Source organism: Apodemus sylvaticus, chromosome 4 (genome assembly GCF_947179515.1).
Source record: "Apodemus sylvaticus chromosome 4, mApoSyl1.1, whole genome shotgun sequence".
Lineage (NCBI taxonomy): Eukaryota > Metazoa > Chordata > Mammalia > Rodentia > Muridae > Apodemus > Apodemus sylvaticus.
This window is the reverse complement of record NC_067475.1, coordinates 49,968,282-49,983,942: the sequence shown is the minus strand read 5'-3', so window position 1 is coordinate 49,983,942 and position 15,661 is coordinate 49,968,282. Positions and strand designations below refer to the sequence as shown.

General features: G+C 36.1%; 1 protein-coding gene across 1 annotated transcript; it reads right to left on the bottom strand.

Annotated features, from left to right (window-relative positions):
• Positions 1-4,031: 4,031 nt before the first annotated feature.
• On the bottom strand, positions 4,032-15,182 carry LOC127682779 (pancreatic alpha-amylase). Its single transcript, XM_052179406.1, has 10 exons — positions 14,999-15,182; positions 14,525-14,671; positions 13,686-13,874; positions 12,657-12,887; positions 8,720-8,853; positions 7,914-8,036; positions 7,726-7,825; positions 6,311-6,429; positions 6,078-6,203; positions 4,032-4,249 (listed from the first exon to the last, which is right to left on the bottom strand). Exons 1-10 carry the CDS (start codon positions 15,164-15,166, stop codon positions 4,060-4,062), a joined length of 1,527 nt encoding a protein of 508 aa, XP_052035366.1. The 5' UTR covers positions 15,167-15,182; the 3' UTR covers positions 4,032-4,059.
• Between the last annotated feature and the right edge of the window lie 479 nt (positions 15,183-15,661).

The window sequence follows — 15,661 nt, the reverse complement described above, 5'->3', positions numbered from 1 at the left end:
GACTAACTGAATGGATACGTAAACAGGACCCTACATTTTGCTGCTTACAGGAAACACACCTCAGGGTCAAAGACAAACACTACATTAGAGTAAAAGGCTGGAAGACAATTTTACAAGCAAATGGTCTCAGGAAACAAGCTGGAGTAGCCATTTTAATATCAGATAAAATTGACTTTCAACCCAAAGTCATCAAAAGAGTCCCTGAGGGACACTTCTTGCTGGTCAAAGGAAAAATACAAAAAGAAGAACTGTCAATCCTGAACATCTATGCCCCAAATGCAAGGGCACCCTCTTTCGTAAAAGAAACTTTATTAAAACTAAAAGCACACATTGCACCTAACACAATAATTGTGGGTGACTTCAACACTGCACTTTCCTCAATGGACCGATCAGGAAAACAGAAACTAAACAGGGACACAATGAAACTAATTGAAGCTTTGGACCAATTAGATTTAACAAATATATATAGAACATTCTATCCTAAAACAAAAGAATATACCTTTTTCTCAGCACCTCATGGTACCTTCTCCAAAATCGACCATATAATTGGTCACAAGACAGACCTCAACAAATATAAGAAGATAGAACTAATCCCATGCCTCCTATCTGATCACTATGGAGTAAAAGTGGTCTTCAATAGCAACAGAAACAACAGAAAACCCACATACACGTGGAAACTTAACAATACTCTACTCAATGATACCTTGGTCAAGGAAGAAATAAAGAAAGAAATTAAAGACTTTTTAGAACACAATGAAAATGAAAACACAACATACCCAAATCTATGGGACACAATGAAAGCAGTGCTAAGAGGAAAACTCATAGCCCTGAGTGCCTCCAAAAAGAAAATGGAGAGAGCATACATTACCAGCTTAATGACACACCTGAAAGCCCTAGAACAAAAAGAAGCTACTTCGCCTAGGAGGAGTAGAAGGCAGGAAATCATCAAACTCAGGGCCGAAATCAATCAAGTAGAAACAAAGAGAACCATACAAAAAAATCAACAAAACCAGGAGCTGGTTCTTTGAGAAAATCAACAAGATAGATAAACCCTTAGCCAGACTGACCAAAGGGCACAGAGAAAGTATCCAAATTAACAAACTTAGAAATGAAAAGGGAGATATAACAACGGAAACTGAGGAAATCCAAAAAATCATCAGATCCTACTACAAGAGCCTGTACTCAACACAACTGGAGAATCTGGAGGAAATGGACAATATCCTTGACAGATACCAGATACCAAAATTAAATCAGGACCAACTAGACCATCTAAACAGTCCCATAATGCCTAAAGAAATAGAAGGAGTCATAGAAAGTCTTCCAACCAAAAAAAGCACAGGACCAGATGGCTTCAGTGCAGAATTCTACCAGACCTTCAAAGAAGAGTTAACACCAATACTCTTCAAACTATTCCACAAAATAGAAACAGAAGGAACACTACCCAATTCCTTCTATGAAGCCACAATTACGCTGATACCAAAGCCACACAAAGATCCAACAAAGAAAGAGAACTTCAGACCAATTTCCCTTATGAACATCGATGCAAAAATACTCAATAAAATTCTTGCCAACCGAATCCAAGAACACATCAAAACGATCATCCACCATGATCAAGTAGGCTTTATCCCGGGAATGCAGGGTTGGTTCAATATACGGAAATCCATCAATACAATCCACTACATAAACAAACTCAAAGAACAAAACCACATGGTCATTTCATTGGATGCTGAAAAAGCATTTGACAAAATTCAGCATCCCTTCATGCTTAAAGTCTTGGAGAGAACAGGAATTCAAGGCCCATACCTAAACATAGTAAAAGCAATATACAGCAAACCGGTAGCCAGCATCAAACTAAATGGAGAGAAACTTGAAGCAATCCCACTGAAATCAGGGACCAGACAAGGCTGCCCCCTTTCTCCTTATCTTTTCAATATTGTACTTGAGGTACTAGCTCGGGCAATTCGACAACATAAGGAGGTCAAAGGGATACAAATTGGAAAGGAAGAATTCAAACTATCATTATTTGCAGATGACATGATCGTCTACCTAAGTTACCCAAAGAACTCCACTAGAGAGCTCCTACAGCTGATAAACAACTTCAGCAAAGTGGCAGGTTATAAAATCAACTCAAGCAAATCAGTGGCCTTCCTATACTCAAAGGATAAGCAGGCTGAGAAAGAAATTAGGGAAATGACCCCCTTCACAATAGCCTCAAACAGTATAAAGTATCTTGGGGTGACTCTTACCAAACATGTGAAAGATCTGTATGACAAGAACTTCAAGACTCTGAAGAAGGAAATGGAAGAAGACCTCAAAAAATGGGAGAACCTCCCATGCTCATGGATCGGTAGAATCAATATAGTTAAAATGGCCATTTTGCCAAAAGCAATATACAGATTCAATGCAATACCCATCAAAATCCCAACTCAATTCTTCACAGAGTTAGAAAGAGCAATTATCAAATTCATCTGGAACAACAAAAAACCCAGGATAGCTAAAACTATTCTCAGCAACAAAAGAAAATCTGGGGGAATCAGTATCCCTGACCTCAAGCAATACTACAGAGCAATAGTGTTAAAAACTGCATGGTATTGGTACAGTGACAGACAGGAGGATCAATGGAACAGGACTGAAGATCCAGAAATGAACCCACACACCTATGGCCACTTGATCCTCGACAAAGAGGCTGAAAACATCCAATGGAAAAAAGATAGCCTTTTCAACAAATGGTGCTGGTTCAACTGGAGGTCAGCATGCAGAAGAATGCGAATTGATCCATCCTTGTCTCCTTGTACTAAGCTCAAATCCAAATGGATCAAGGACCTCCACATAAAGCCAGACACTCTGAAGCTAATAGAAAAGAAACTGGGGAAGACCCTTGAGGACATCGGTACAGGGAGAAAGTTTCTGAACAGAACACCAATAGCGTATGCTCTAAGAGCAAGAATTGACAAATGGGACCTCATAAAATTACAAAGTTTCTGTAAGGCAAAGGACACCATCAAGAGGACAAATCGGCAACCAACAAATTGGGAAAAGATCTTCACCAATCCTACATCAGATAGAGGGCTAATATCCAATATATATAAAGAACTCAAGAAGTTAGACTCCAGAAAACCAAACAACCCTATTAAAAATGGGGTACAGAGTTAAACAAAGAATTCTCACCTGAAGAACTTCGGATGGCGGAGAAGCATCTTAAAAAATGCTCAACTTCATTAGTCATTAGGGAAATGCAAATCAAAACAACCCTAAGATTTCATCTTACACCAGTCAGAATGGCTAAGATTAAAAATTCAGGAGACAGCAGGTGTTGGAGAGGGTGTGGAGAAAGAGGAACACTCCTCCACTGCTGGTGGGGTTGCAAATTGGTACAACCACTCTGGAAATCAGTCTGGCGGTTCCTCCGAAAACTGGGCACCTCACTTCCAGAAGATCCTGCTATACCACTCCTGGGCATATACCCAGAAGACTCCCCACCATGTAATAAGGATACATGTTCTACTATGTTCATAGCAGCCCTATTTATAATTGCCAGATGTTGGAAAGAACCCAGGTATCCCTCAACAGAAGAGTGGATGCAAAAAATGTGGTATATCTACACAATGGAGTACTATCCAGCCATTAGAAACAACGAATTCATGAAATTCTTAGGCAAATGGATGGAGCTAGAGAATACCATACTCAGTGAGGTAACCCAGACTCAAAAGGTGAATCATGGTATGCACTCACTAATAAGTGGATATTAACCTAGAAAACTGGAATACCCAAAACATAATCCACACATCAAATGAGGTACAAGAAGAAAGGAGGAGTGACCCCTGGTTCTGGAAAGACTCAGTGAAACAGTATTCAGCAAAACCAGAACGGGGAAGTGGGAAGGGGTGGGTGGGAGGACAGGGGAAGAGAAGGGGGCTTACGGGACTTTCGGGGAGTGGGGGGGGGCTAGAAAAGGGGAAATCATTTGAAATGTAAATAAATTATATCGAATAAAAAAAATTTAAAAAAAAAAGATGCAGACTCAATTGATGTGTGCTCTACATGTCTTTAATGTTATTCTTACAATTTTGAGTCAGCATGGATTGCAATGAATGGGTCTTCAGCAGAGTTACTAATGGAAAACTGAGCTTTGCCATCACTGCCAACATTGACTCTAAGTCCAGTGCAGTTGCCATCCACTTTGTCTCCAGAAATGACATCACAGTATGTGCCAGCAGGAAGACCAGTCTGTAAAGTTGCTGACAAAGCCCTGGGGGAAAAAAGTGAGTACTTAATTGGAATTCAACCCAATCAAATGCAGGAAGATCCATTGTGTATTCTCCACAGAATGACAAGTGCCCCAACCTTGTGCTTTAGAACAATAAGAACTCAGAGCCCAGTAAAAGAATCCAAACACCAAGATTGTCATCTGGAGCAAGCAAATTCTCTATACCAAAGTTGGTTTTTTTTGTTTGTTTGTTTGTTTGTTTGGTTTGTTTGTTTGTTTTTTGTTTTTTGTTTTTTGTTTTTTTGGTTTTTTGGATTTGGTTTTGTCGAGACAGGGTTTCTCTGTGTAGCCCTGACTGTCCTGGAACTCACTCTGTAGACCAGGCTGGCCTTGAACTCAGAAATCTGCCTGCCTCTGCCTCCCAGAGTGCTGGGATTACAGGCATGCGCCACCACCGCCCGGCCAAAGTTGTTATTTTTAAATGTATATTTGCTTCATTCCCCTGCAGTGGTCAGACAGAGAGAATGCAGAGAAGCTCAGCACTAAAGGTCTTTTGTGATTGTTTTTCTTTCCAGTCTGTCCTCTGCTAGATTAAACTCAAATTAATTTTTTTATAGCATTCATTCTTTGAAAGTTCTTATGTCACATAATGCCACATATTTTTATATCACATTAAACAGTCTAGCATTTCTATTGATACACACACCATTATAGTAGAAAACAGTTTGCATAAAATAATTCTACTTCTAAAATTAAATCCAAGTGCTCCTTCAGCAAAAAAGACCTGTTATGCAATATTTTGTTGTTGCACTAAAACATGATTTAGATAAAAAATATTTACAACCAGGTAGAAAGCTGATATAGAGTTGAGATAGTTCACTGTCTCCCAAAGAGATTCTCTGAGATAGAATGCTCTTTTGATTTGTTTTGGTTGTGAGATGGGGTCTCTCTACCGAGCCTGCCATGGCTGTACTGCAATCACTATGCATATCAAGATGGGTTCAAACTCACGGCAATAGGGCTGCTTCTTCCCTCACAGTTACAAGCACCACTACTGGTATCTGGTCTTGAGTACTTGGTATCTGTACTTGTACAGATGAGGGAGTCATAAAGAACAACTCAGATAGAAGTACTATAGATGAAAGAACAAGAATGAAGGTTTTTAAAGCCAGAGTAAGTAACAGCTTGAAGAAACTCATACACCAAATGCAAGTACACACATGATTTTAAAGTACGTGAAACATGCAGGCCAATAATTGAAGACCCTTTATACATATAATGGGTTAATGAATAAATTATAATCAAAGGTAGTGGAAAACGCACTCCAGTACTAGTATGACACATTTCTAATGATGTTAAGGTATATACAAACTATTTATATACTTTGTAAAACATTTGAAATCAGCTTGTAAGTATAAATATACACTGTTGTCATTATACACTGTGGTTAAAAATCAAGGTCTGGTTGGGTAGGAGTAGGGGGTGGGGACATCTTCTTGAAGACAGCACTGTAAGGAGGAGGTGTGGAATGAGGAATCAGAGGGTGGATGGAGGGGGTAATAAAACCTGGAGTGTAGAAAGATAAATAGATAATAGATAGATAGATAGATAGATAGATAGATGATAGATAGATAGATAGATAGATAGATAGATAGATAGATGATTTAATTAAAAATCAAAATTGTATTTACATAAAGGAAAATAGCAAACCAAATATCATTTTTCTTATGAATACTAAATGTTTACTTGTGGCTTAAATTTATTGTCCAAAAAAATTTATCACATATGAAAAATATAAATGAACAGGGAAGAAAAAAAGCTTCTTGGAGTGTAATATTATACAACCATTCCCTAATCAATATCCACTTACCAGTCATCATTGTTAAAGACAATGAATCCTCTGTTTCCTCTGCCAAAAGCTACTTGGTTGCTGCCATTATCCCACCAGTTTGAAAAAGGCTGACCATTGACAACATTCCGGAAGGCAACCATGTTCCTACAAGCACAGGATCATGAGAAATGATGGTACCCTTTAACTCAACAGTTTCAAATAAAAGATTGAAAAACTTCCTTATTAGATAAGATCTGAAGGGGACATCCAACCTGATTTGACGCCATCTATGTTCACAGACCCAGTCATTGCCACAAGTGGTGTCTGGATTAATGGTCACTTCTTTTGTTACTCCATTGTTATTAGGTGGTCCAATCCAGTCATTCTGATCCTTAATTATTAAAAATACACATCATTTGAATGCATGTAGCTCCCTGACTTTTGCCACTTTAGAAATCCAAAACCAAGCCCACCAGGCTAATTCTGTCTTTGAAATGTCTAATTTTTGTCTAAGTACTTCAGTGCTTTTATGGGCCTTCACTGAAATCTCAACTCCTGTTCACACTCAGGTTTTCTAAAAACATATTAATGACATCAGAAACAAGTCTTAAAGTCCCATTTTCTGCTCAGTATCATTAAAAGCACTTTAGTCTGACTGACTGAAACAAATTAGAGTCAGGAAAACTAGGGTTAAAGAACACACTTCAGTTATTACCTGAGAAATCTACTTCAGTATGTATTGCATATTTATGCCTTAGCTTATGCATAAAGGAGAAGGGTAGTTCTATACTAATTAAAGAACATATATAAAAATGCTTTTATTGGATATGCATTTAATATGATACTTTCTAAGTTAATAGAAGTTGGTTTGTTACCAATCTGCTTGTAAAATGTGCTAATAAAATTTCTGACTTTATTAAGTTACCCAAGTATAAATGAGCATCTTGTAATGGCAAAAAATTTACATATTATTCTGGGAAAAATATCTCATTCTACTCATGAAACCTATTCAAAAAGAAAAATAAGAAAAAGGGCACTCTTATCTTGAAAGAAAATGAAAAATATTTGTCAGATGTTATAGAGAAGTGATATTTGTATTTTATATTTAACATGTGCTATAAAGCTAGCACCTTCAACTGATATAGGAAACTTCACATAGCCTATCAGATATCGGATTGTCTAATTTTTTAGTTCAATTTTATAATTGGTTAAACTTATGCACATAGCAAACCAAGACTTAATGGATATAATTCAACTCAACTATGGATTTATTCAGCAAATCACTGTTCTGTGATTCTCATAAGTTCATATATATATAATAATTCACTTGATTGCTATTAAATAAGCTTCCTTCTCATTCCACAGCAGGAAAATTATTTTCATATGATGACATTGATCATACCAAGGGCAGAACGAATTTGAAATTCCCTTTAGTATTAACAGCTATACTTCAATATCAACTCTAAGAGTCAGGGCTTTATCAGGCATAACAGTTTCTCTCTGTATTTTCTTATCACTTCAGCTATGCTTTTCTTTACCAGGTCCTTCTTCAATGTCCTCACATTAGAAAACTGTAGTGACAAAGCACTTAATAATGAGTATCATATGCTCTAACATCACAAGAAATTAAAACAAAACTACTTTTTTTTCTAGATTAAAATATGCTTGAAACAACTCCAAGACTTACTTTTCCATTCTGGAAATTTCTTGCCCAACGGTAACTTGACATTACTCTGGTGAATCCATAAGGATGAGCCAACATAAATCCAACAGCCATTTTATACATTCTGAAATGTACAATATAATATTAAAGCAGAAGTGTGTAGTACATTGCTGTCAATAAAGGTTACACAGCAAGAAAGTATGATCTCCTACCTAGCATCCCAGAATGTCAGGATGGATGATCCCCCAGCACCATGTCCTCGCTGATTGTCATGGTTGTCCACAAACACAAGGGCTCTGTCATTAGGCACGAATCCCCAACCTTCTCCCCAGTTCCTGCATTTGAAAAAACAGCATATGATTCTTTCACAATACTTAGCATAACATTGCCTATGGCATCCCCAATTATCTAAATAAATTACAATTTCATAAGAAGTCTTTCATAAAATTCATTATTATATATATACACACACAATTTTCTATGATAACATACATGGGAATTTTATCCAGATTTAGGTCTTACTATATAATCATTTTTAGAAAATTTTTATATTTTTTAATTGTATTGTAATATTGTGGACTTGAGAATTAAGACATCCATGCTATATAATATAGAATGAAAATTAATTTATAACTTTTTTGACATTACCCACTTTTAAATTTTCAATCAATTCTCTAATGCAGCATGAATGAAGGAATTCCCTAGTGTGATCACATTACAGGGATTATTTCATAGTATACCTATTCTTGTGATACTAACATATTTTAAGTAGGCCATAAGCAAATATTCTTAGATTCTATTTCAACTATCACAAACAAACTCATTAAGTGATACTTTGGATTTCTCCTGTTATCAGCTATCAAATGAAAAACATGATTAAGGGTAATTGAACAATAATCCTAACTAATAATTAACAACTTCATAGTTGTATAAATTTGGATATTTGAAGATATATCTTATTGATGCCAAATGACAACAGATATATGATAGAACAGATGAGGAAATGGTCTATATTTACTTTAAATAGGCCATCTTCTCGCCATTCCACTTGCGGATAACTGTGCCAAGTTTTGCACCATACTTGAATTCTGTCACGCGGCCATTTCCAAAGTACTCACTTCCTTTAATTGCCTCACCACCCAGATCAATGACCTGTGAGAGACATTGGGACAAGTGTCATTTTAAGTATATTTTTAAATCATATTACTGAAAGACAATATTATTTAGAATTATTTAAAATAGTTATGTTATTTGTTACTAATGACTTTCTGTATATGTACATTCTTATTTTATTCATAAACCATATTACAATATTGAAAGACACCAAATTACAAAGGAATAAATTTTATCCTCTAGAATGACTGCCGGATGGGAAAATTCACTACTTCATATAAGGTGACTTATCAACATGAAAAGTGGTTATAAACTCATTAACTTTCTAAGAATATTAAAGATACAAAGGCATCATCCTCAGTTCACTTCAAGAAAAATTATTACTAAAAAAAAAAAAAAAAGGCTTGATTTGTTTGCCATAAACACTTACAAGATAAGAATGGATCGATTTGCATTCTCGTGCATGCTAGTCACCAGTTGAGCCAGCACCATTTGTTGACAAGGCTATCTTTTTTTTTTCAACTGGATAGATTTAGATCCTTTGTCAAAGATCAAGTGACCATAGGTGTGTGGGTTCATTTCTGGGTCTTCAATTCTATTCCATTGATCTACCCTCATGTCACTGTACCATTTTAACACTATTGCTCTGTAGTACTGCTTGAGGTCTGGGATACTGATTTCCCCCAGAAGTTCTTTTACTGTTGAGAATAGTTTTCACTATACTGTTTTTTTATTATTCCAGATGAATTTTAGAATTGTTCTGTCTAACTATGAAGATTTGAGCTGGGATTTTGATGGGGATTGCATTGAATCTGTATATTGCTTTTGGCAAGATGGCCATTTTTACTATATTAATTCTACCAATCCACAAGTTTGGGAAATCTTTCCATCAGTTTTCTTCAGAGACTTGAAATTCTTGTCATACAGATCTTTAACTTGTTTGGTTACAGTCACACCAAGATGCTTTACATTGTTTGTGACTATTTTGAAGTGTGTTGTTTCCCTAATTTCATTCTCAGCCTGTTTATTCTTTGAGTATAGGAAGGCTACTGATTTGTTTGAATTAATTTTATGTCCAGCCACTTTGCTGAAGTTGTTTATCAGGTTTAGGTGTTCTATGGTGGAATTTTGAGGTCACTTAAGTATACTATTATATCATCTGCAAATAGTGATAGTTGGACTTCTTCCTTTCCAATTTGTACCCCTTTGACCTCCTTTGTTGTCTAATTTCTCTACCTAGAACTTCAAGCACTATATTGAGTAGATATGGAGAAAGATGGCAGCCTTGTCTAGTCTCTGATTTTAGTGGTATTCCTTCAAGGTTCTCTCCATTTAGTTTGGCTAGTGGTTTGCTGTATATTGCTTTTACTATGTTTAGATATGGGCCTTGAATTCCTGATCTTTCCAAGACATATCAAGGAATTCCACATAAAACCAGACATACTGAAATGAATAGAAAAGAAACCGTTAAGAGCCTTGAACACGTGGACACAGGGGAAATTTTCCTGAACAGAACACTAATAGCTTATACCCTAGGATCAAGAATTGACAAATGGGACCTCATAAAATTATGTAGTTTCTGTAAGGCAAAGGACACTCTCAATAGGACAAAATGGCAACAATCAAATTGGGAAAAGATCTTTACCAACCCTATATCTGACAGAGGGCTAATACCAAATATATACAAAGAACTCAAGAAGTTAGACTCCAGAGAATCAAATAACCCTATTAAAAATGGGGTACAGAGCTAAACAAAGAATTTTCACCTGAGGAATATTGAATGGCTGAGAAGCACCTAAAGAAATGTTGAACATCCTTAGTCATCAGGGAAATGGAAATCAAAACAACCCTGAGATTTCACCTTACAACAGTCAGAATGGTTAAGATAAAAAACTCAGGAGACAGCAGGTGCTGAGGAGGTTGTCCAGAAAGAGGAACACTCCTCCACTGCTGGTGGGATTGCAAGCTGGTAAAACCACTCTGGAAATCAGTCTGGTTGTTTCTTAGAAAACTGGGAATAATGCTACAAGAGGGCCCTGCTATACTACTCCTGGGCATGTACCCAAAGGATTCTCCAGCATGTAATAAGGTCACATGCTCTACTATGTTCATAGCAGCCCTATTTATAATAGCCAGAAGCTGGAAAGAACCCAGATGTCCCTCAAGGGAGGAATGGATACAGAAACTGTGGTATACTTTCACAATGGAGTACTATTCAGCCATTAAAAACAATGAATTCATAAAATATTTAGACAAATGGATGGAACTGGAAAATATAATCCTGAGTGTGGTAACCCAATCACAAAAGAACACACATAGTATGCGCTCACTGATGTGGAAATTAGCCCAGAAGCTTGGAATACCCAAGACACAATTTACATATCAAATAAAGCACAAGAAGGAGGAAGAACAAAGTATGGATACTTGTGTCGTTTGTAGAAAGGGGAACAAAATACACACAGTAGGAGATACACGTACAAATGGTGGAGTAGAGTCGGATGAAAACCAACCATAGACTACATCACCCGGGGATCCATCTCATATACAGTTACAAAACCCAGACACTATTATCGATGCCCACAAGTGCTTGCTAACTGGAGCCATATATAGCTGTTCCCTAGGAGGCTCTGCTAGTGCATGAGAAATACAGAGGAGGCCACTCTCAGCCAGCCATTGAACTGAGCACAGAGTCCCCAATGGAGGAACTAGAGAAAGGACCCAAGGAGCTGAAGGGGTTTGCATCACCACAGGAGAAAAAATATGAGTCACCCAGTACTCCCAGAGCTTCCACAGACAAAACCATCAACCAAAGAGTACACATGGAGTTACCCATGGCTCCAGACACATAGGCAGCAGAGGATTGTCTTGTTAGACACCAAAGGGAATAGAGGCCCTTGGTCCTGGAAAGACTTGATGCTGTAGTGTAGAGGAATACCAGAACAGGGAAGTGGGGGATGGGGGGGAGAAGGGAGGGTTGATTGGGAAAGGGAGATGGCTTATGAGATTTTCGGGGGAGGGGGAACCGGAGAGGGGGAACCAGAAAAGGGGGACAACACTTGAAATGTAAATAAAGAATATAGGTAATAAAAAATAAAAATTTTAAAGAAAAAACAAACAAACAACAACAAAAACCACAACTCTGAGAGGATGACACAAAACTCAAAATCAGAAGATTGGCTGGAGAGAATAAACATGATTTCTTTGTCTTGTGAAATTATGTCTTTGAATAGAAGAGGTGAATTAATGAAGTTAGCACTGCCTTGAAACATATTGTGGAAAAGAATTAAATGTGCACTTTCTGATTAACAAAATTAGTATTTTTAATGGCAGTATGAGAAGTCCATGCACGACTGAGTTATTAACCTACATTGCTAATTATATGCTTAGAGAAATCTGCTATTCATTATTTTGTTTACAAAATGATGACATTTAAATTTAATCACATGGGACTTTATACCCATGAAAAGAACTACAGAAAACAGGAAAACTGGGAACAGGGAGACTTCCCAAGGGAAGATCACAACAATTGGTTTACCAGTACCAAGGCAACCTTGAAAATGTGCATATGGGGAGAAATAGCTGAACTAAATCACTTATATATGAAACACTATCAACTAGATCAGTTATATTTAGGGAATATATATGTGTGTATATTATGTATCTAAGTGTATATGAACAATCATGCACACATATACATATAATAACAGTAAGTAAAAAAAGATGATGTGAATGGGAGAAAATATGGAAGGGTACATGGAAGTATTTGGAGGTAGGAAAGTGAAGAAGGAAACATTGTAATTAAAGTATAATATCAAAATTAAAAAAACTATATATTGCTCTACCTCTTGGAAAATGAAAGGTCTGCTTCCTTGGGAGAACCATTGTGTATTCAGATTATGTAGTTTGTCCAAAACTGCCTTTATGTCTCCAGGCCACATGTGCTTAGCAGCATCAAGTCTGAACCCTGCTACACCAATGTCAATGAGATGGTTCATGTAGTCAGCCACCTTGGTACGAACATAATCTTTATCAAGGGCAAGATCCAGAAGGCCAGACAGACGACAATTTCTGACCTGTTGGGATAAAAAAAATTATTGATTTATAAAAAGCCATTTTTGCCTGAGAATTCATTTCCTCATTCAGTCATTTATACATTTATCAACAGTGAATTTTACATGGCTTTTGATTGGGACAGGGAAAGTATTGATTTTCTAATGTGGACACAGACTCAAAATTTTCTTATAACTATAGATAATATTAGAGATTGAAATAGGTGAGCATTTTAGTTGGTTCATTCTCATTTCTGATCTTCCTTCTTCCTCTCTGTCTCTCCCTCTCTCCATATCTCTCTCTCTCTCTCTCTCTCTCTCTCTCTCTCTCTGTGTGTGTGTGTGTGTGTGTGTGTATGTGTGTGTGTGTTCATGACTTTCTCCATTCCTTTTGTTCTTCCCTCTTTTATCTTTATTTTACAGAGGTTAAAAAATCAAAAGCAAGGAGTTGCTTATATTAAGTAGACTGCTACAAAATTGAGACTGTAACTCAGTCTTCGAAGATTGTTTCTGTATGTGATTTGTATTTCTAATATTTTCCAATTTCTCATATGTAAATAATGGATAAAACCAAGGTTTTAATTGTTTCAGACAAATTTTTGCAAGAGCAGTCCTCACTTTATCATTGACTTTGGTGTACCCTTACAAAATAATGTAACAAAAATACAGGGAATTTTTCCTTTAATTTCTTTCAGCATTCTGTCTTAGCAACATTTTCCCCCTATGGAATCTAAATGAAATGTGCACAGGCATTTCATACATTTCTGTGCATACATAAAAGTATCAATAGTTCTTTATTCCCATTATTGTTTCTCTCATTACCTGATTAGCATCATTGTAGTTACTAATTTCTCCATTGCATTTATTATCATTAAAATCCCATGCAGAGTATGGAACTGCTGAGAATTCCCTGTTGTTAGGATTGAAGTAACTTCCACAGGTACTGCTTGTTCCTGCAGGATTGCCTGAGCCACACATGTGATTAATGACAGCATCCACATAAATACGAACCTACCAAAGAAAAGTACATACTTCAGTTGAACCCAACTATAATTTCATTACAATCTCACAGCAATGCTCCAAAACACTTCATCTTCTGCTTTGTAGATTCACTTTAGAAAAGTGAGTCAAATGATGAAGGAAACTATTGTAAAATAAGATCAACTATAGTCATACTGTATGAAAAGGAATATAGAGTTCATAAGCAAAGAGAAACAGACACTACCAGAACTATAAACAAAAGCTCAGTTTTCAAAGACATAAGATATGTTATAAAGTATGTATTTACCACCTAAAATAATGATATAGAGGAAAATGTATGAATTGTGGCTAGAAAGAGAAATCACATGAACATGACTTAATCCTCATGTATGTATCAATACCCCTGGAAATACTGTAGTAGGTTTTAATGTTTATTAATTTTAAAAGTCAACATTTTGCTTTATGAGAACTATTCTTTTTTAGTACTGTTCTTTCATACAGTCAAATGGTATGAATTAGAGGGTTTTAAAATTGACAATAAGATAGAACTGTATTTTTAATAATACATAAAATATAAAGTAAAAATTTAAAAATTTAAAACCTGCTTAAACTAAAGAAATAGACACAAAAGAGAAATGTTTTTATATATAATAAATATAAGGAAAAGTGTCTTCACTTACACCAACATTGTTGCACCTCGTCACCATGTCTCTGAATTCATTTTCATTTCCTGACCTTGTGCAAAGTTTGTAGCTGATTGGTTGGTATCTTTCCCACCAAGGCCTTGATGGGTTATGAATTATAATATTTTCATTGGGTGGAGAGACCTACAAATACAACCATTATAATTTGTATCAGATCATGGATTACATTACATACCTAAATTTTGTATAAAACTATCAATAATCTGACATTACTTCTCAACCTATAAACATTCACCTCTGTTGTTTATCAATCACTAGATATTATGGAGGGACATTGCAGAGGTCCTCTTGATATTCTACAATAAGTATAAAGATGTCACAACTACCAAATTTTTTCATTTCTTAGCAAAGTTATGCATGAAATGAAGTTGTGCTCTAAAGTCACTAGCCTTAATTAGAATATTATGTGAGTACAGTAAGTTCTGCATTTAATTTGTGAAGTAATCTTACCTGCACCCCTCCAAATCCCTTAGGAGCTAAGTATCGCTCACATTCCTTGGCAATATCAACCCAGCGCCACTCAAACAGGTGGACAATAGCAGTCCTCCCATTCGTAGTATGTGGGTCATATTGAGCCCAGCAGAACCCAATGAGGGATAATAGCAGGATGAACTTCATTTTGCTTTGAGGTTGTTAGTGTTCTCCCTAGTGCCTATTTATATCCTAAAAATGGTACAATTTATCAAGTCAATATTTATGAGTAAATATTTAGAGAATGAGCTCTTTCTTAATAATCTAAAAGATTTGCTGTGAGGGTGTGAACAGGTGATGGACATTTAGAAACTCTCATGTAAAATAAACTGAAAGGCCTTGGAGGCCATGTATTATTTGACTAATATAGATCTTACTTCTGATGTCATCCTCCAATACAAGAAAATTAAAATTGATGGTAAATATAGCTAGGGTTATTTTTGCAAATATGTATAGTATTTGTGTTCTAAATATAAAAAAATAATCTATTGAGTTTGTTTTGTTTTCCCTACTCAAATTTTAATTATTTAAAAATTTGTATTTATCTTAAGAAACTTTTAAACCCTGTAGAATTCACCTACAATAGCAAAAACAGAGGATGAAAGAATGAAGATTTAGAATGTAAGACAAAACTGAGCTGCA